At 41.6% G+C, this 22,584-nt stretch overlaps 1 protein-coding gene across 2 annotated transcripts in view; it reads left to right on the top strand.

The window, feature by feature from the left end:
- parp8 (poly (ADP-ribose) polymerase family, member 8) overlaps nucleotides 1-22,584 on the top strand; it is a 107,523-nt gene that overhangs the window by 54,370 nt on the left and 30,569 nt on the right. For both annotated transcript variants that reach the window (XR_013933367.1, XM_080432068.1), the window contains exons 8-16: nucleotides 3,012-3,072; nucleotides 3,630-3,720; nucleotides 5,462-5,528; nucleotides 15,840-15,968; nucleotides 16,809-16,964; nucleotides 17,828-18,172; nucleotides 18,348-18,447; nucleotides 19,645-19,749; nucleotides 20,893-20,946. Coding sequence is in view for 1 of the 2 variants with exons in the window: in XM_080432068.1 (XP_080288194.1) it covers nucleotides 3,012-3,072; nucleotides 3,630-3,720; nucleotides 5,462-5,528; nucleotides 15,840-15,968; nucleotides 16,809-16,964; nucleotides 17,828-18,172; nucleotides 18,348-18,447; nucleotides 19,645-19,749; nucleotides 20,893-20,946 (1,108 nt within the window). In the remaining variant the exon portion in view is untranslated. The remainder of the gene's footprint in view (nucleotides 1-3,011; nucleotides 3,073-3,629; nucleotides 3,721-5,461; nucleotides 5,529-15,839; nucleotides 15,969-16,808; nucleotides 16,965-17,827; nucleotides 18,173-18,347; nucleotides 18,448-19,644; nucleotides 19,750-20,892; nucleotides 20,947-22,584) is intronic.

Raw genomic sequence — 22,584 nt, 5'->3', positions numbered from 1 at the left:
CTGCCCGACAGCGGCATATATATATATATATATATATGATATATGTATACATACACATATAAATAATCAGAAGCAGAGTGCCAGATAGTAGTTACAGCGTAGTACATGCTCGTGCAGGGACAGACAGAATGCTGATCCAGCAGCAGGGGGGTGTTTCTGCCTCCAGCGGTAATGTTTTACAGTAGTAAATCTTAATGCCAGCGGTGGAGGAGAGGAGACACAAACACAACATCACAGAGCATCAGCAGCAGCCTGGCTGCTACGCTATATAACCAAGTCAGCCCCCCCCCCACCCCCCATACACACACACACACACACACATTGGCACTCTTGTCTTCTCTGGAGGGCCGTGTGTGCGTGTATATGGAAACCTTGTATGTCCAAAAAGGTTAACATTTCAGGAAATGTAACTTAAAGAACCATGTGTTCCAATCCGATCCAATGTAGTTATTATTGTTAATACTTTTCATTGGTTCAATATTTATAAAACCCACAGACCAACGTAACCACTTTCACTTGTTTTTTTTTGTTTGTTTTTTTCAAATAGCAAAAATAGCCGATCTACAAGCTCACAAGTAAGATGAAGTAGGGCGTTCATTTATGGTTTCTACCTGACAACAACAATAACGCACGCACGTACGCACACACACACGCACACGCACACGCACACGCACACGCACACACGCACACACGCACACACACACACAGTGTGTGCATTCACTCATAAGGCAAAGTGCCACACTGGCTCTGCTGTTGTCATTCCCAATGATAAATACTAGCTGGTGGGATCTGGGGGTTCCCTGTGGTGCCCTGGTGGCACAAAGTCAGCATTTCGGTGTGACAGTACGAATTGCACCAATGAACAGACAGACTGAGACTGAGGGGGGGGGGGTTGTGTGGCTCCCCACAGTGTCAGTTTTTTCCTCGCCACCTGATACAGTAGCCCAGCCAGCCTCATCCTTTCTCTCTCTCTCTCTCTCTCTCTCTCTCTCTCTCTCTCTCTCTCTCTCTCTCTCTCTCTCTCTCTGACATTGTCTGTGAGCCCGTGGTAGGCTCTGCCTCGTAGAGGTCCGCCTTTCTGATGTGGTCCGCTCATGTGACAGACCAGCTCAGTGGCCTTGTGGTTAGAGTGTCCGCCCTCGATTCCCCGGCCGGGTCATACCAATTAAGACTCTGAAAATATGGGACCCAGTGCCTCCCTGCTTGGCACTCAGCATTCAGGGTTACTTCACCCCACGACGAATAGTGAACATGGCCGATCTGCAAGCTCAGAAAGTGTTGCATCGCGACGTGTTGTGAGCATGAAGATCTGTCCCCCCCCTTTCTTGTTGTTGTTGATGTAATAATTAATTATTACATTTTACCTACATCAAAATTCATCATGGGAATTGGAATTGTAGGAACACAGAATACAAAAGTCAAAAACAAAGAGAAAGTAAGACTTGTAAGATGTGTTTGTGTCAGAGTCTGTTGTTTTGTCATACTTAGTCGCATGATGGTGTCGCGCGTCGAAAATAGCCGATCTACAAGCTCACAACACGTTGCAGATGCAAGGCGTTGTGAGCTTGCAGGTTGGCTATTTTTGGCGTGCAATGCAAATGCAAATTGGGCTTTAAGCTCCTCACACAGTGGGAGCGTGATGAATAAATTATTTGAAAATGTGTGTGTGTGTGTGTGTGTGCGTTAGATTATTTCACATTAAGTTATTAATTTAGTGATTAAATGGCACACACTGAACGCTCGCGGTGTGGAAGGACCTTTACTGTTGTTACCTCGTTCAATTCTTCACCTCAATTTCCTCCTCCTGCACTTTTTGGACACGTGAACTTTGTAAAGGTGAACTAGACTCACATTGTCTCTGTCGGGTGGAAACCTCATTATGTCCAAAACTGTTACTTTTCAGGATTCAAATTAAACTAAACTGCGAAAGAAGCAGATCTGCAAGCTCGAAACGCATCACGTTTCGCGCCACGTTTCGCGCAATCTGGGAACCCATCGTCAAATAAAAAGGAAAAACAGCGTCCCCAGCGTTTTTCACTTTTGCATTTGACTCTGGGGGGAGTGATTAAATAGACCGACGATGACTGGAAACCGGCGTTTGGTCTCTGCCCTCAGCCCTCCACTTCCGGTGGTGCGCCTATGTTTTCATTCTCCCTAACAATATTTCTCCACGAAACACTAACACCATTTCTCCCAAAGAACATGGATCGTTTTGGTTATAAGCCCACTTGTTTCTATGATGAAAGAACAAGTTAAAATGTTACTAACTTTCCGTGGTTTTGTCGGCTCCGAGGACGCTATTGTTAAATGAGTTTGGGTTTGTTTCCAGTGGGAAGCGAATGCACAGATGTAAATCCCGCCCTCTACATTTGATTGGGTAAAGCGTGGCCTGCTTCCTGATCTGAAGGCACGCCCACGTGTAGGCCAACGCTCACACTTTCTGAACGGGGCTCCCGACAGATTCAGTAGCGCAGCTCTGAATCTGTTCTTGAGAGATTACGTTTCGCCTCACGTTTCGAACTTGCGGATCTGCTGCTTTTGATGTGTTTGTTTGACGCTGTAGTATGATCAAGTAGGGCGTTAATTTAAGAAAAAAATTGTTAAAATATGGAGATAAGAGGTTTCTGCCCGACGGCAACGATATAATAATATGTTCATAGTAATGTAGAATAATACACTGGAGGCTCTGTGTGTCTGCTGGTCTCTTCGAGTTCACATTTTGTGGGGGTTACTAAAACTGGAAGACTCCAAATCATATTTAATGAGGTTAAGGTAAATATTAGAGTCATTTCCTGATGAAAAATACCTTATAGGCCTACTGTATGCTTAGTTGACCGGGGTCCCTTTATTACACTAAATATCTAAATATTGAAAATAGACGATCTACAAGCTCACAACGTGTCGCCATGCGACACGTTGTGAGCTTGTAGATCGGCTATTTTTTTCGGTGGAATAGGGACGCTATATTCATGGGGTTAATGTCTCTCTCTCTCTCCTCTCTCGTTCTACAGGGAATATGGTGCAATTGATGATGTGGATATTGATCTACACATTGATGTCAGTTTCCTAGATGTGAGTATATCTTGTCAATTTTGTTTTATTTAATTCCTGTATTTTTATCATACGAAAATAGTAACAATGAACAAAATAATTTGAAATAAATACATAAAAACACGTCCCCTTCATGCAGCAGAAAGACTCGACATTAGGAACCTGTGTGTACTGCTATACTTTCTAATAGATATGTGTTTTAATCCCTTCTGTGCCTGAATGCCATTTTTCCCCCTAGTTTACGTCCTGTTTGAGTGTAATACCGGCTTTCACCTGATGCGCACCGTCACTACCACCCATTGAGGAATACAGGGAACTTCCGAACACATATCTATTAAAAAATACGGACTAATACAGGTTCCGAATGTCGAGTTAACATCCGTGGCTACAGGGTCAGAACTTTCAACAGGTTCACAATCTTAGGAGAATGATTGTGTTCACCTTGCAGTACTATTTTGATCATTATAGGCGATTTTTTTTTGTAAATTATTAACAGTTAATTCAATATATGCATTTGTGTCTGCCTATGGCTATGAAGACATTTAGGGATGTTTTCTACTCCCCACCTTGTTGATTAGGAGGAAATAGCGCTGGCATGGGACGTGATCCGCAGAGAGCCTGTCATAGTGCGCCTCCACTGCTCCCTGACACAGTATCTCAATGGAACAGGTGAGTCACATCATTTACCTGTTCTAATGGGAAGACAACAACAATCAAACTCTGTTATCCCATTAAGACCTGAGGCCCATTCTCTAAATGCCTTCTAAATCAGTAGTTCTCACACTTTCAAGATTGTTATAAAATGTTAAAAGATATGCAAATGTACAAGCTTGCAGCGCGGCACTTGCGATGTGCTATTTATGAATAGCCAACGCAAAAATCTAAAATTACACAGAAGCTTTCCTGGTTTTAATGGGTTCATATGAGAAAAAATAAAATAAAAACACAGGAAAACAAAATCAAAGCTTATTTTATTATTTTCTGCCGTTTCATAACAGCTGACTTGCGAACCTAACCTCCAGATCCAGTCACAAATGTTTTTTTTTTGTTTTGTTTTTTACAATTTCTTCTTTTTCCTGTTTACGCAGGAAAAACATATTTAAAAAAACTAAGCTAAAATCTAATTGTGCACTATATTGAGAAAAAAAACCTTGTCCCTCCTTGATCTTTGTCTGATGACTGCCTAGATGGTTTTGTTAAGTGTCAAGAAGCATGTTGTACCTTGTACTTATTCACTCAATATAAAAATACGTATAAAAGTAATAAGTAGTAATAATAAACACATACATATCCCGCCAAAAATAGCTGACCTACAAGCTCACAATGCAGCACATTGGTAGTCATGGCTGCCAGTTCCCACCTAATGTCATGTGGGAGTTCCGACTGCTGTAGATCGTACTGAATAACGTCTTCAGACTAGGACTTAAGTATAAGATGTACAAGTCACCATGTGCGCAGGAGCCTCCAAAGAGGATGATGCGATCTCCCACCATGCAACAGCCGTCAGCCCATCCTATACATTAGACCTGGGCGTTTCCCCTTGGTCTCAACCTTCTTCCAGGAGACTGTCCCTAGATTGAATTTCCACAGAGTATTGCAGATCCTACTGTTTTCACCACCAAATGTGTACAGCTCTCCATTGTAGGCAAAGGCTGAATTACTATAGCCTTTTACCGGAAGAAAAGGCCAATTATTGCTCAGCCAACAGTTGGTACTCTGTGTCAAACCCTGTGATGTTGTTGTAGGCCCACTCGTACCCTAGGCCCCCAAATACAAACATCTTTGTCCCAATGATGGTGGCAAATTGGCGTGTTGAGGTAAGTGGCGGAGTAACCACGTCAAGCGTGACCATATACGGAGTTCCAAGGTATCCGTGATGTCCGAATATGGAGTGCATGAGGTCGCTCACCCCCCACTGGAGTTGGGGGTGAAACATAGCAAAGGCCGCCACTGCATGGTGATCTAATGTAGCCGATCTAGTGACGTGAAATCCTTTCAGTTCTCGTATCCTCCGTACTACACAGCAGACAGCGTGTTCAGATACACGACAGACAGCGTGTTCAGATACACGGCAGACAGCGTGTTCAGATACACGGCAGACAGCGTGTTGCTGAGCTTTTACTGTTATATATTGTATGTATGTATTGTACGTATTACTGATGAATTGAGTATGATGGACCACAATGACTTTTGACTGTACTACACGTACTGCTAACAATCATGTATTCACTGAATCAATCAATTGTTTACAAAATCTATCCAACGTATTTATCGTGTGTGTGTGTGTGTGTGTGTGTGTGTGTGTGTGTGTGTGTGTGTGTGTGTGTGTGTGTGTGTGTGTGTGTGTGTGTGTGTGTGTGTGTGTGTGTGTGTGTGTGTGTGTGCGCGCGAGCACGCGTGCGCCTCTCAGTCCCAACAGTGGAAGTGTTCCAGGTATCAACTAAAGACAGGTTCGGTCTGGGACATCAGCTGAAAAAGTGAGTGAAACAGCCCGTAATGAACATATATTCATAAATGAATAATATGTAATATAATAATAGTTTGTGTCCACTCAGTGGGCAGCTTATTTAATATTGTCTCGGTGAAAACCATCCCTTTATTATTATTATTTTAAGTAGTGACAATAGCTAATGTAGAAAAGTTCACAACGTGTTGCATCGCGACACGTTGTGAGCTTGTAGATCGGCTATTTTCACTACCTTTGTGTGACACAACCGTCCGTGGTTCTGGTGACTAATCCTGCCCTCCTAATACGTGAGGGGGCCGTGTTTTTTCGATAACTTTTTTCATTTATTTTATTACATTTTTGTATTGTCTTAAATTGTTTCGATTTTCCCCAAAAAATATAAAAAATAAATGAAAAAGTTATTGAAAAAACACGGTCTCCTCACGTATTAGAAGGACAATATCAGTCAACAGAACCAAGGACAGGTGTTTCCGATGAATCTATCATGGTTAAAATGGAGTTTGAAGTTACAATGAGTTTAGGAAGGGGGCGTGTCTGATGAAATGAATATCAGATATCTAAATACTGAATCAAGCAACTTAACAACTGTCTGGGGGGCTCACAAAAGCCTGAGTAGACGATAAAATTACCAAAAGTTTTTTTGAAAGTGATATATCCCTTTAACTAAACTAATGATAATGTATGGCATTCATTTATGAAAAAAAAAAAAAGGTGAAATATAGAGATACAAGGTTTCTGCCCGACGTCAACTATATGTGGAATGGTTTGTTGTCCGTTACAGCTGTACTCAGCTGTACTGATAATAATAACCCAACTGTATGGAAACAATGTATATCCAAAACTTTTCAGAAAATGGGACAACATATTTATAATATCAAGTTAAATATTCATAAAACACACAAACACACACACACACACACATGTAACCACTTTCCCTTTTACTTAAAGACAGTGCTAAAAAAGCTAAACATACCAGATGTACAAGCTGCAACACGTTGTGAGCTAGTAGATTGATTGATTGATTGATTGATTGATTGAATATTTTATTAGGAAAAAAATGTAAAACGGCACAATTACATTTAAAATACTTTGTCTAACAGGTCCATTCATGAAAGTCCTTGCGGTCTTGTTTCCAATGAGGGCCTTTTGGTGAGATCGGCTACTTGTGTGTGACATGATTGTGTATGATTGAAGTAGGGCATTCATTTATGGAAAAGCATAAAAAGTTGAAATATGGAGATAGGTTTCTGCCTGACTACAATTTCTGGGTCTCATTCATGAAACAAGAGCAGCAGAACACATTTGTGAATAAATTATGAACAAGCTTTCATTTTTGGCATTAATCAGAGAAAGTATATTTGGCACATTTCATACGCAATTCAAGTTGCTTTACATAAAAGGCATAAAAAGAAGGAATAAAATAGAGTAATAAAACATGAAATGGGCATAAAAGAATAACGCTCAAAGTAAGTCAATAGTTTGTATTTTTTATACTAAGTTCCGCGCCATCAGCAATACATTTATTCTACAAAAAAGACCCATCACCTTTGAGTATAATCTGATATTAATCATGTATATCGTTGCTGCCTGGTCCTTATTTGTCCAAAACTGAAAATCAACAGACTGTCCTCCTCAATAAAAACCGTCACACTGCTACCGAGGCAGTAGTGATCAGAATTATGTTTTTTTTTACTAAAACGTTTCGGCGTCTCTACATAGTCCATCCCACGTCAGACCAGAGACGTGCAGAGGGATTTGGAGAGACAGGGGCTGGAATTTCAAAAGGGCACAAAATTACCATACTTTTAGGCCAGAAACCCCGAAAACCTGAAAAGGTATCATTGCGTGCTTAATGTCCTCAAAGTCACGCATCCAACAAGCTTGGACCTTCCGTTCCAGAGATAACGGCCAAAACATCTTGAAAACTGACACTTTCACCGGTTTTCGAGAGTTTTGGCCGTTGTCGCCCGTTTTTCTTTAATAACACAGGCTAGGAAGGTTGTCCGGCGACAAACTAGATACCTGAGCTGCATCCATTTCTGTTTTGCAGAAAAATGTAATGTGGATAATCTTCCTCCGTCAGAAAACATCGGTCTACTGTGGCGTCTTGTCTGTGTTATTACACGTGTGAATATAGTAAGCTATACAACAAAGGCACCCAGGTGGCAATTAATTAATGGATGGCACACTTTGTCCACAGTGACTGTCGGCAGAAATGGACAAATGTCTGAGGTAAATGATGTCAAAGCATGCCAGAGATTAATGAAAACAAACGGCAGGGATGTATACAATTCCAGAGCCTTTGAGAAGAGTTGCATCAACAAGGGGTCAGAAACACGTGTGTGCCGTTGGAGTTAACGGAGATGGTACAACTCGTGCCCTATTGGACAAAATATGGGGAAGGAAATATTAATGTAAACTACAATACCAGGCGATTCAAAGGCCAGAACCATGACCGATTTGTGTGCTTGTAGATCAGCTATTTTTTGGCGAGGAGATTTTAGTGTGTATACAGGGGAAATAAGGAGGGGGCAATGTATAGACCCTTGGGGAACCCCGGTCAACAAAGTACATAGGGTTTAAGTGGTTAATTAAGTGTCTGTCCCCAAATGGCCGATGACTACAATGATAATCCCCTGAGGAAATGAAAGCACACATTATCTGATGAATGAGACATCGTTGATAAAGTGAAGCTTAATTAATACTCACAATAACTGATCTTAAAAAAAAAAAAAAAACAGTATTAAACCACAATGAGACTAAAGTCTCTTCTCATCTCTGTCGTGTGGAAACTTCATACAGTCTGTCCAACACTGTTACTTTTCAAAATTCTAATTCATAAATGGCAAAAATAGCCGATGTACAAGCTCAAAACGCGTCGCGATGCCGCCCGTTTTGACCTTGTAGATTGTGTTCTGTTCCCACAACGTGTTGTATACAACCAGTATGTTAACAAAGTTAAACAGACAGCCAAACTCGTTTTTCACAAGCCAGGAAGCGAGCGCCTTGCTCCTTTTTATTACAATCTTCAGAGTGACAGGTGAAAGTTACGTGTAAAACTGTGGCAAAGAGAAAACAAAAAAGACATAGATATCTCTTAGCTTTCATGGAAAAATCACAGTATGAATTTAAGCTGGCAAATAAGTGCTAATATGAAATATAAACACAATAACATGACATGATATGCTGGTCATACATAAACATGTAAAGTTGCCATTAGCATCATCATTTTTAACCAATATGAATTAGTATCCATATACATTTGCATATAAACAAATCAAAACTGTACATATAAAGTGAATCATGTTCAAACTTACAGCCATTGCTTTCGAGGGTGTGAAAAAAGGTCAAGATACAAAAGACATGTTCATCATGTGCTTGTCTGCTTGTTCTCTAATGGAGTCTACTAGTTAAGGAGCTTCCTCTACCCATAATGCATTGCTGACATTTCAGAATAAGGGTTTGCCATTCTTAGCATATCAAAAATAAAAGCATGTCATCCATTTACTATAAGCAAGCAATGTATACAGAGATTCTAACATTAACTAAAAACATGAACTCAAACTGAGGGCAGAACACTCCCCGTCTGGCATTACCAATGCCATTACAACTTCTTTTCTCAGTCCTTTTCTAGGAGGATGATGACATCGGAGATGGGCCGCAGGTAAGTCTTTGAGGTGCCTTGAGATGATTCATTCCTTGGTGCTTGACTTTGTTTCAGGAGCACAATGTCTCCGGGTTGCAGGTTGTGATATGCCTTGTGCCACTTTGAGAAGATGATTGGGTTCTTTACATCTGGTTCAATGGAAGCATGTCTGAGACGTCCTCCGACCCTCAGTAGACCACCACTGATGTAGGGATCAAGGTTCAAGATTGAACTCGAACTAGAGACTTCTTTATTTGCTTGAAGAGCAGCATACTCCTCTGGATATGTTTCTCTTTGAACAGACTCAACATTCCCCTGGAGTGCGAGGTTTGCTCCGTTGATGCCATCCCTTACACGTGTGCTGTGATGCATCTGTAGAATCTGACTTGTGGGAACGTACCTGGTGAATCAGGAAGGAGACGGCTCTTAACAAGGATTCCCATGTGGAAAAGCGCTGGAACCGTTCAGATGTGAGTCCCCTGGCTTCAACATGGGTAGCGAGAGCAGTTAATTGTGGTTTGACTTCCACGTCTACTTCAGGGTCTATTAGTTCAAAGGGCTTGTGCACTTCAGGCTCTGGGGGCTTGTGAACGAAGTCAGGTCCCTTGAACCACATAGTATCCATGAGATGTGATGCAGGTACAGACCTGGTGGCCAGATCAGCTGGGTTTTTGTTTAGAGTGCGTTTTAAGGAACTGAGGCGGGACAATGCTTGCTCTCTGTCGTTTGGGAGCAGGGGACGAGGTGACCTGAATGGCAATGGAGCCACCCAATTGTTCAGTTCATCCTGATGAACCTCTTGCTCCATAATCTTTAAGAAGGTTTCGTCTTTGAATGACATGGCATACTTGTTGTCATGAGCTGTACATTGAAACATTGCATGCCCTAGCTTGTCTCCAGCTGGCATGGGCTTTGACGGGCACTTGGGGAGGCCATACTTGTGCTCCCCGCCGTAGCTTGGTTTCTCTTTAACACTGATGTTGTTAGGACAAGGAGTGAGGAGAGATGGACGTCCATTCTGCAGGACATGGGTTCTGAAGACATTTAGAGTCGGCTTGTGGGCATTGTCGATGCACACCTCACCAACAATTATCCAGCCCAAGTCTAGGCGCTGAGCAAAGGGTGAATCATGGGGCCCATTGATTTGCTGTCTAACCTTGTGCACCCGTATCATGTCTCTCCCCAACAGGATCATCATCTGAGCGTCAGGATCTAACTTGGGGATGCATGGAGCAATGCGCTTTAAGTGGTCATGTGCAAGAGCCACGTCTGGTGTTGGTATGTCCGATTTATTTGTCATGATTTCATTGCACTCGATTAGAGGTGGGAGATCCAGTCATTCTCCTCCGTGTACTGCTTTGATTTGAAAGCCTGCAGCTTTCCTTCCAGTCATCTCTGTTGTGCCAGCACATGTCCTCATCAGATATGGTGACAGGCTGCCTTCGATCCCAAATAGGTGAAAGAACTCAGAGCGGGCCATCGAGCGGTTGCTCTGATCGTCAAGTATGACGTATACCTTGACGGAGCGCTCCGGTTGGCCTTTAGGGAAGACCCGCACTAAGCACACCTTTGAACAGGACCGAGCGGTGCGGCCTTTACCACAGACCTTGGTGCACCGTGACGTCACCTCAAGTTGAGGGCCATCTTGTGGTTCTGCATCTGCTTCTGTTGTGGGCGATGCAGAATAAGGCTGAGGCTGGGAGGTGCTAGGATGCATAGCAGAGCAGTGTGTGTCACTCTCGCATTCATTACATCTCAGCGTTGCCTGACAATCCTTAGCCAGGTGGTTTGGAGAGCAGCACTTAAAACAGCGCTTGTGTTCTTTCAGGATATTCTTCCGTTCTTGCAATGGTTTCATTCTGAAGGCTCTACATTTAGCCAGAGGATGTGTCAAATTGTGCACAGGGCAGTATTGAGCAGGATCATTGTCTGTCTTCTCACTCTCTGCTGCACTTGTGTGATCTGCGTCAGCAGTTGCAGAAACATCTGTCTTGTGCACGGATACAGCAGACTTGAAGGAGTAGGCCGATCATATTGTCGGGGGGTAGGCTGATCATATTGTCTGTGCGGGCTAGCTGATGGCCCTGGGGTAAATTTGTGATCAATTGCCTGTGCGCGCTCGTAAAGTGAGGGTTTGTAAGCGGTACCTACAACAGATAATAATACTTTATTTAGCCGTATTTGAAGTGTTTATTTTATTTTATTTAACCTTTATTTAACCAGTAAAAACACGTTGAGACACAGTCTCTTTTTCAAGTGTGAACTGGCCAAGATACAGCGTTAAAATTACACAGTCTAAGCTTAACATACCAATACAAAAACAAACAACAAAATAGTCATCCAAGATACATCACAAATACATAAAATAACTCCCAATGCTACACTTTATACAATAGAAAGAAGCCAGTAATCAAACAGAAAATAATAATACACACAGTGTACAACCAATACACATAACCAATAACCTTCCGCTAGGCTAATAAACCTCCGGACAGGAGCAGGTGTTTAAAAGTGTGCACTAGAAACGCAATAATTTTTGATGATCGCCTGCCTAGCCTCTTCAAATACAATATTGTAACGATTCCATAAACCGGAGGCAGGGACATGGCTTTATTATCCAACTTAACTCTTTCATTTCCATGGACGGGAATTCCCATCCGATTCTTTTTAACCCATTAAGGCCTGAGGTTCCGATTCTACAAAATGTCTTCTAAATCCTAACAGTTTTTTTGAAAAAATGTTACTACAGTATGTCCGTGGTTTTCAAACTTTTTAATGTCAAGGACCCCAAAATGTATATGTATTTGGCCGCGGGCCCCCATCTCAAAATATTTTGTTCCAGGGACCCCCAGAAGCAAAGATTTGAGTTACAAATGTTCGCTTTAAAAATATATATATTCAAAGATTTGCACAAATGTTCTCGATCTTTGAATAGCCAAAGTGTAAAATAATGCTTTTTAGCTCAAATAAGAAAATGACACAGATCCGTCCCAGGTCTTAAAGGGTTAAATTGTTTTATAAAAGATTGCGCTGTTCTCTGTCACCCAAGTGATTAGGTTCACTTTCCACTCACCCGGATCCGGAAATAACGTCATCCGACGTTATAAACCTCCTGTGTATTGGTTTCCTGGAAATGGTTTTATCTCAAGTTAACTCTTTCACTGCCACAGTATATACATTAATAAACTCACCCACTGCCAGCGTTTTCATGTTTTTTAACCTTTTCAACTGGTCACAGAAAATGTTGATCCCTTATGATCCATTGTCGCATCGTGTGTAGACACAAACAGTATCCATGGCCGACCCCAAGAGGTAACTTCACCCACGAGGTAACTTTCCATGTCACAGGCACGCTGAAAACAGCATCTACCGGCACAAATGCACGTCTTTGCAACCTCCCCAACATTTATATATATTATAATCGCTTGTCAGACCGTTGATAAACACAAAGGGGATCACTGTTCGTCATCCAGAGAAAAGAAAATATAACCCGAGCTGTCGCTTTGTATATCACCGAATCCAGGGCAAAACCAGTTAATAACATGCCCATTGATCGGAAAGCATCGCACTCCACACACGTACTTCCTCTCCAGTCTACAAGTTCCACACAAGTTCCCACGCACACACCAGCCTCCCAACCATTCACAGAGCCGCATGCTGCTGCTAGAGCTAGAACCCTCCCTGTGGCTGTGATTGACCATTAACCCGCCATAGAAACACTTTGAAGTCCCCACACAGGGTCGCTAAATCATTCCCTTGTTTTGCAGCTAAGCTGAGAAATAAATGTGTAAACTGAGGAGTAAAGTGCGCTATCTATTTTATACACATGGACAGTGGTGTAAAGTACATTTACTCAAGTACTGTACTTACCGGAGTATTTCCAATTGTCTATACTACTTCTACTGTCTCCACTACATCTCAGAGGCAAAATATTTTACTTTTACTCCACTACAATTATTCGAAAACTTTAGTTATTAGTTACTTTGCAGATATAATTATTACATTATTATAAAACATACATTAACCACTATTAACCCTATTTTATACCTAGGCTGTTTGAAAATAGCAGATCTACAAGCATCGCAACGCGTTGTGAGCATTTAGATCTGCTATTTTCAAACATTTTTGTACTTTTACTTTTGGTACTTTGATACCAATACTTTTGTAATTTTACTCAAGTAAATTCCTTACTTTTACTTGGTAACAGAGTACTTCTACATTGCAGTATTGATACTTTTACTTAAGTAAAACATTTGAGTACTTTTCCCACCACTGCACATGGACATGTACACGTATGAATAAGCATCCAATTGGCGTTATCGGTCTGTCTCTGCAGTCTGTGACCGTAGTCTGACTGAAGCGGGAGCGAGCAAGGCAAAGCAAGGCAGCATAGCAGCGAGCAGTAACACACACAGAGGGGAGGAGAGGGAGAGGAGGGGACCGCTCTGCCTGCACACTTTGCTGGGGCGTGGAGTTTCAGCGGCCGCTGTGTCCTAGTGGCTGCCTTATCACTCTCTTTTCTCTTTTTACCAGCTTGCTCTGAAGCTGGTCAAGGCACACCCCGAGGAATGTGGACGTTTCCTTCCAAATGGGGGCGTGCCCTTCATTTCTTATATGTGTCCCGGCGCCGCTGACGCAGAGTCATCTCGTCTTCTTTCTCGTCTAGAGCAGAAAAAACTCTTATTTTTTTTCCATCTAAAATATGCTCAAGCCACAGTAGCAATCCGGTAATATCAGGCTATATTTCACTTAAATGTCAGAGCTTGACTCGGCATGTAAATATGACATAAAGGCATTAAAGGTTTAATGACATTCACTTTTACACCACATTCAAAGTCTTTGTCCTGGTCCTTCAAAAGTGTACAAAAAGTTTTAAGTGAAAATTCCATTCCAGTGATCAATGACAGGTGTTTTTCTCTCACATTTCTAAAGCCTTTTCAACTGCAATGAAAAAAGAAATCTTTGCCTGCGGGTGTCGCTGGTGAGGGATTTTGCCTGTCAATCATCGCCTCTGCTCCGCCCCCCCCAAAGGAAAGGATAGGGGAGGGGAGGGGCGAGGAGGAGAGAGGGCGGGATTAATCGACTGTGACCTCATTGTCGAAGGGCCAAGCTCAGATTACTTTTCAGTCTAATTATTCAGAAAACCCCAGACCACAGAAAATCCACTGAATGTTCTAAGTTCAGGTTTTTTGGGTGTAATTGAGGTCATAAAACCCCAAATAAAACATTGAAAATAAAAAAAGTGAAAATGAATGTCATGATACCTTTAATGTGAACTGAAATCGAAAATAATGTCGCGATCCGCAGAGAGTTCGCCAGTAGTTAACCAAATGTGGCTAATAGTTAAGCTAATTTCATTACTTACCCAATGTTTGCGGCCAAACGCGGAAACATTTACTTGCCGACGCGAGTCGCGTTATTTTTTGCTTAATTTTCGTGTCATGTACATCCCAAAGAAACAATTATTAACCACGTTATGGTGTTATAATGACTTGATTATTATAATAGCCGTGAATGTTATTCTTCTTCGTGGGTTGGAAAGATGATCTGTTCCGGGGCATCTTCTTCTTCGTTGCTCACAAGCTTGTGAGCTTGTAGATCTGCTATTATGCTTTAACTATTATTTCGACAACAGCCTCGAATTTTTACACACACACACACACACACACACACACACACACACACACACACACACACACACACACACACACACACACACACACACACACACACACACACCGTCTGCCGGCCCACTCCACAACTCAAGCTCACGGCTTGCAGCCTTCTCCTGGAGGTCTCGGAGGCGGCTTGCCTTTTTATGTTTATATTGTAGTTTGTTTTCCATCCTGCATTTTAACTGTTATATTGTATGTTAGGATGATGCAACAAGTTGCTAGTTTGATGAATGGCATGAATTCTATAAAGACATACATAAACAAACAAAACATGTTTCAGGAAAATAGCAGATCTACAAGCTCACAACACGTCGCACTGCGACGCGTTGTGAGCTTGTAGATCGGCTATTTTGGATGTCTGCACAGTGTAACATTACTGTCGTGTTTTAAAAAGAATGAATAAACACAAAAATAACCAAGGTTACTATAGCAACATTTTCCATGTAAGGTATTATGCCATTAGTAACTAAGTACTTGATTAGACCCCATGAGAGTGTACAAATGGAACCAAATTGACCCATTTGGGTAATATTTGCTACAGTATAAGCCAGTAGTGAAAAGGGGAAACGTGCATTTATGAATGAACAACTTAAGGCCTGTTTGAAATAGTGAAAGTAGAAGAAAAGTTGTGAGCTTCACTTTTATAAAGGCTAAATGTGAATTAATAGCAGAATTTATATCATTTATCCTTTTTAATATGAATAAGAACTTTAGAGTCAACTTTCTAATAGGCGCAGTGGTAAAATATTTAGGTACTAGCTTGTACCTAAATAAGTATTCACTCAAAGACAAACCCCTGAATGCAAGATACTCAAGTTTCAACTTTTCAATTTCAATTTTCTTGTTTAAATAGAACGTACGCGATGCATATCAAACTGTGGATTTTTTTTGATGAAGCACTGTTCAAAGCATAATGAAAGCTGGTGTTGTGTTGTGTTGTGTTGTGTTGTGTTGTGTTGTGTTGTGGTGTGGTGTGGTGTGGTGTGGTGTGGTTTGTCAGGATCATGCAGACGTTCGTGACGCAGCAGTGGAAACATCAGAGCAAGGAGAAGCTCAACTGTCCACACAACAAGAAGAACAATGACAAGAAGGTCAAGTCCCCTCTGCACATCTTCTCCACGCTGCGCAGGTCAGAGAGACAGAACACCTGCTCTCATACACACTTCAAACTGTACATTGTATCTATTGAGTTTGGGAACATTCATGGCATTTTTGGAGTCAAATAATGGCCAATATATCGGCCGGACCCAGTGGGGGCTCCTCACTGGCAGGTGCACAGTAGGGTATAAACTGCAGTGTAAAACAGTGGGAGGAATCAATTGGCATAACAACTAAATTGCAGTGGTGTAAAGTAACTAAGTACACTTTAGTGGAGTATTTCCAATTTTCAATACTTTTACTTCTTCTCCACTACATCTCTGAGGAAGATATTGTACTTTTACTCCACTACAATTATTTGAAATCTTACTTGTTACTTTGTAGATTTGTATTATTATTACAAAGCATACATTAACCACTTCAACCCTATATACAATTCGGCCATTTGAAAATAGCCGATCTACAAGCTCACGATGCGACGCATTGTGAGCTTGTAGATCTGCTATTTTCAAACGTTTTTTTTTTTTTTTTTACATTTTATACATTTGAAAACTTGTGAAATGGGACATTCTGCATAATGAGTACTTTCTACGTTTGGTACTTTAAGTACATTTTTATACCAATACTTTTGTACTTGTACTCAAGTACATTTTGAATTCCGGACTTTTACCTGTAACAGAGTATTTCTACAATGCAGTTGATACTTAAGTAAAAAAAATGACTGAAGTACTTTTTCCACCTCTGCTAAATTGGTAGGAAAAAGAGGCAAACAAATAAATTGCTACTCTAAATAAAAACAAGAGGAGGAAAAAAAAACAATGAGGGGAACATTTTGATGATGCTGCGCCTGTCTCTTGCGTTGTGTGTCCAGGTCCCCCAGCTATCCTCCTCCTGGCTGTGTGAAGAGCAAAAAGAAGCTGAAACCAGAGCAGGACGGAGTGTCCAAGTCCCACCGCCTGCTGCGGCGCACCTGCTCCAGCGCTGTCAAACAAACTGAGGTGGACGGCTGCAGCAAGGCCACACACAGGTTGCTATTAAGAGTTTAGCATTTTTCGTTATTATTTTTTCGTTGTTATTTTGTTTTGACTTTGTGTTTTCAATTTCGGTTTAGTTTTGATTAGTTTGTAAATTGGGTTTGCTAGTTTAGTTTTCTTTTTTCTTTCCTTTTTTTCTCTCTTTTTTAAATGCTTAGTTTTAGATGAGTTTGAATTCGTTATTGTGTTCGTTTTAGTTTAAAATTCAAGCTAGCATCACATCGTCTATTTTCAAAAAAAAATAGTTTTTGAACAACAGGGCTTAAATTGTCAAATACTGACAGAGACGGGACATTTTCTCTTAGTTGTTTAGTTGTAAACACACAATACAGTTTCACTTAGTTTGTTTTCTTTTTTTGTAAGGCCTCGTTTTTAAGTTTTATTAAAGGAGCACTTCACCCATTTTCAACGTATCTTCATGTAATTGGTCCTCACTAATGCTCATTATAATATGGCACCATTTCTGTCTACTCATTCTGTGTCTCAGAGGGGGGCTGAAACCCGCCTACCAGTGACATCATCAATGGGAATCCAAGCCAATAGAAACTGCAAGCTTTCTATTCCTAGAAGCCATTGTTCTCGCATTAATAAAAAATGATGATGTCACTGGTAGGCGGGGTCTGAACTGTCCACACACAACATTTCTTTGGCTATTCAAAAATAGCAGATATACAACGAGCTTTTACAACGGAATTTATATATATATTCAAAGATTTGCACACATTTTCACAACTTTTCTTTCAAAAATAGCAGATCTAGAAGCTCTTAGCGCGGCACTCAATAGCCAAAAAAAAAAAAAAAATTACACAGATGCGTTCCCGGTCTTAATGGGTTAACCCCTTGGTCCCCTCTCCAGGCTCCTGGGTCAGTCTTTGTCCAGCGATGCAGCGGCGCGCATGGAGCACGCCTCCCCGTCCTCCTCGTCGCCCATGTCCCTGAAGCCCCCCAACCGCCTGCTGGGACGTCCCTGCTCCGCCGCGGTCAAGCCCAAAGACTGCCCACAGCCGCAGCCGCCACCGCTGCCCCTCCGGCCCCCGCACAACAAGCTCCTCCCCCGCTCGTGCTCGGGCGACCCGCGCTGCGCCGACCACCCCGGGGGCGTGAGCGTGGGCGGGATCAGCGGGGGCGTCAGCACCTCCTCCTCCACCGGGCTGGGGGGAGGAGGAGGACCACTGAAGACCCCCCAGCGACCACTCAGCAGGCAGGGAGCACGCTTTTTTTTTTATTGATTGATTGATTGATTGATTGATTGATTGCTTGATTGATTGATTGACCCGTGGCCCACAGGTTCTCAACCTGTGGGCCACTAGAGCTATTTAACACTTGTAAAAACAAAAAAATCACTTACAGTATACCCCCTTTACCCCCATGACCAGGTCGTGCTCTGGCTCGATCCGTACGGAGGAGATGGACGGGCTGAAGCACCACCACCGCCTGCTCAGCAGGTCCTACTCTAGCAGCACCAAGATGGGCAAGGTATGATACGAAACAATACCATATTATGACTTTACTCTCAGCGTTCCCTGAAATAGGCTCTATGCACAGCAGCCATATTGGAAAGAAATTGGGCGTCTTAGTTACTTCCTTCACAGGTGTTACCAATGATACTAATGAAGGCTCTGTTCCATTTAGTGGAGCACAGTGGTTGTCAAATTATTATTTTTTTATATCAAGGACCCCCATAACTCTGAGAGTGTACAAATGGAACCAAATGGACCCTTACGGGGTCCATTTGGTTCCATTTTGTACAGAGTTACACACCCATAAGGGTCCATTTGGAGCCCCTTCAAGGAACCATGAGCGTCCCTGGACCCACATTTTGAGCAGAGTGTTTCCAGTGAGCCAACATGCACAATATCAGCACCAGAATATTTGACCAGAATGGAACCGGACTCACATTTTCTGTGAGGTTAGGGTTAGGCATAGTTTCTGTGACGTTAAAGGTTAGGGTTTAGGCGCCACCTGGGCGCCACACCAAAGAACGAGGGAGTCCCTAATGGAACAGAGCTTGCATTAGTATCATTGGTAGCACATGTGAACGAAGAGGCCCAATTTATTTCCAATATGGCTGCCGTGCGTATAGCCTATTTGACACAGCAGCCTTGTATGCAACACTTAAGACACACATTTGACATAATACAAAAGAACAAATGAATCGCATACATAGAAACATGAAGACAAGAGCAGAACATTGTTTTACTGTCCCTTGGCCCGGTTCCAAAGGTAGCCTTAAAATCGACTGATTGAACAAAGGACTTGTGCAGTCTGAACTTATTGTTTTGTGCAGTCTGAATTTTTTGTATCTCCTTTTTGAAGGTAGCTAACTTATATTCTCCATTCAAAACATGGCTAGTGTTTGAAGTAATATTCCTTGCCAACCTTAGTATTCTGTTATTATGTAGATGCATAGGAGTCTCTCGAGTGGTTGACCAACGATCTTTGAACAAACTGTCCAGTTGTTACAGCAGTTGTGACTTTAACCCAGCATGCATATTATCGGGGGAGCGTTAGCCGAGGACATTTGGTGTAGATGGAAAAAAGAGGGTTCAACACTCATAATCACAGAAGTGAAACAAATGAAATAAAAATAAGAATCTGTCTACTAGCCACAAAAGATCTCCGACAGTGAAGAAAGTCAATTCTTTGCTTTGCTTCCCTACTTCAATCATGAAGGTGGACATCTTCAAGGACCCGACGCCCGACGGGCCGGGCCGACGGCTCTCTCTTACCTCAGGGCTTATCGGTATCCTGGCCCCATCGCTCGCCACGCCGCCTGCGGTGAGTATCCAACCTCTAGTGAAGCCAAGTGGTTGAACATTTCTGGTCTGTGTGTACAAACAGGGAAGGTGTGTCTGAGAAACATCAAACATGTGGCTGTTTTAATGCATTCATTTATTAGAGACACTAACAAGCACAGAACGAGTGTTGACACTAAAAATAGGGCTGCGTTCGCGCGTCGTACTTGTTTATTAGAGAGAGCACTAACAAGCACAGAAAGAGTGTTGACACTTTTATGGTCCAATCAATCAACTCCCGGGCCACAATTAACAGCCATCACTAGATTATTAATGTTTTTAATAGTTACATAAGCATTGTTGTAACCAGTACCACTGTGAGGTAGTTTGTTTATCTATAATGTGAACTAAATAGATCGGTTTGTGTCAAAGTAGAGTAGACTGGGATCAATTTGCTTTGCAGGTTGCAATTCCGGTCTATAGTGGATAAGGAAACGGCTTCCGTGTGTGTGTGTGTGTTGTTAAAACAATTAGGACAATATTCGGTTAGGGTTAGGATTAGGCATTTAGAGGCTATAGGTTTAGGGATTAGGATGGTTGAAGTTATGCCTGATTTATACACGTTGTGAGCTTGTAGATCTACAGTTTTTTGGCTTTAGGCTTACGATTAAAAATGGCAATAGTAACACGTGTGTGTGTGTGTGTAAGTGTGTGTGTGTGTGTGTGTGTGTGCGCGCGCGCGCCACTCCGCTACAATTATTTGAAAACTTTAGTTAATAATTATTTTGCAGATTTATTACATTATAAAACATTAACCACTTCAGCCTTATTTTATACCTAGGCTATTAGAAAATAGCCGATCTACAAGCTCACAACGCGACGCGATGCGACGCGTTGTGAGCTTGTAGATCTGCTATTTTCAAACATTTTACTACTTTTACTTTTGGTACTTTAAGTACATTTTGATACCAATACTTTTGTACTTTTACTCAAGTAAAATTTTAATTCCAGACTTTTACATGTATAACAGAGTACTTCTACATTGCAGTATTGATACTTTTACTTAAGTAAAACATTAGAGTACTTTTTCCACCACTGTCTAAATGCTGCCTCCCTGCTTGTGGAGGCTAACATTGCCTGTGTGTTCACTGACTAATGGCGTTTCCATCTCCCTCACTTTTTGTAGCCAAACAACAGTGCCAAATCCATTCCAATCAGAGACCGAGGTTTCCTGGTCCAGGTAAATGTTTGTCTTTGCTCTCACTTCATTCCAGCTGCAGTAGCTTAATTCCCTCCTGAATTAAATGTCTTCTAAATCAGTTTTCTGAAAAGCATATGAATATGCTATATCAGTGGTTCTAAAACATTTTCATTTCAATGGCCCCCAAAATGATGTATTTGGCTGCGGACCGTCATCTCAAAATATTGTGTTCCAGGGACCCCCCCCAGAAGCAAAGATTTGAGTTAAAAAATGTTTGCTTAAAAAATATATATATAGGTTATATTCAAAGATTTGCACACATTTTCATGATTTCTCGCGTTGCGCTATGAGCTTGTAAATCTGCTATGTTTTATTATGGTTAAAGTGATTAAAATCATTGTGAAGCTATATTAACTCATTTTGCTGGGGACCTCCTGGTACCCCCCAAGGACCCCTGGGGGTCTTTGGGAGTTACTGCTTTAAGCTCTATTTGTAAATACAGTGAAAATAGCAGATCTGCAAGCTCACAATGCTAGCTGTTTGACTTTTGAAAAGCTTTTTTTTTTTTTATCTATAATGACATGGCCAAAACAGGTACGCCAGGTTGGTATCATTAGTATGCCTTATATGTTTTGTCAATGTTTCAAAGGTCAGGTTTGTAATAATAACCAAAACAGCATGGCCTGTCTTTATCCAGTAATGTCAGAGCAGGTATTTACTATACTGTGTTTCATTGTGTTTCATTGTGTTTCATTGTGTTTCATTGTGTTTCATTGTGTGCATTGTGTCCAATCCTTCTCTTATAATATTAGGTAGTTGTTACCCAGTCATTCTTATTTCTTCAATAACACTTTAACACCTTTACCGCCGGGCCCGTAGTTCTACGGGCCGTTAAATCCAACGGTTAAGCGCCGAGCCCGTAGTCCTACGGGCTGCGGTCTTTTCGCGCATGCGCGGTCCGGGTGCACTTTCGGATTTTTTTTTATCCACTTCCGTTTCCGGTTTGATGACAGGAAATAGAATTATTTGGGATCCGGTTTCGACGATCACGCCCGCTCCCATTCTACAGACGAAACTGAAACTCAATTCTCTTCCTGTAGTTTTTTCTCCTCGCATTTCACTGTTTAACGTAATCCGCTCTAACTCAAACATGGATGCCCCGTTTGACACGTGGTTTTCACTGGGAGATACAGGGAGATCTCGCGGATGTAAACAGACCGTTCACGGCTCAATCTTAAGGATTTTAACAAGATCTATGGCGACATGAAAAAAACAAAAAAACAACAAAAACACCTTGGCACTGGTGAGTACATTATGAGATTAACCTCTGGCGGTGGATGTGTTAAGGTACACATAATATGTGTGGTTAATGTGTGGTTAATATTATTAACCAGACATTAGTTGCTTGTTATTGTGATTATTAGTCATCTACAGTACTGTATTAGTTCTGTGTTAGTAATTAACTAGTTATAGCTCCTAATTTAGCATGTCTTATTCTAGTCACTACCTGATAAGCTATTAGGGTTTTTCTCTCAATAAGCCCTTAATTAATAATGTATGGTTTGTAAGTAAGTAGTAGTTGTGTGATAGTTGTTAATAAGTAGCGCTCGTAGGGCACCGTTTCCATCAGAACATATTAAAGCAATCCTCCTGGCATGGTAGATTCCATTATTATAT

The sequence above is a fragment of the Gymnoscopelus braueri genome (assembly GCF_963280865.1).
Source record: "Gymnoscopelus braueri genome assembly, chromosome: 7".
NCBI lineage: Eukaryota > Metazoa > Chordata > Actinopteri > Myctophiformes > Myctophidae > Gymnoscopelus > Gymnoscopelus braueri.
This window is presented reverse-complemented; position numbering and strand designations above follow the sequence as displayed.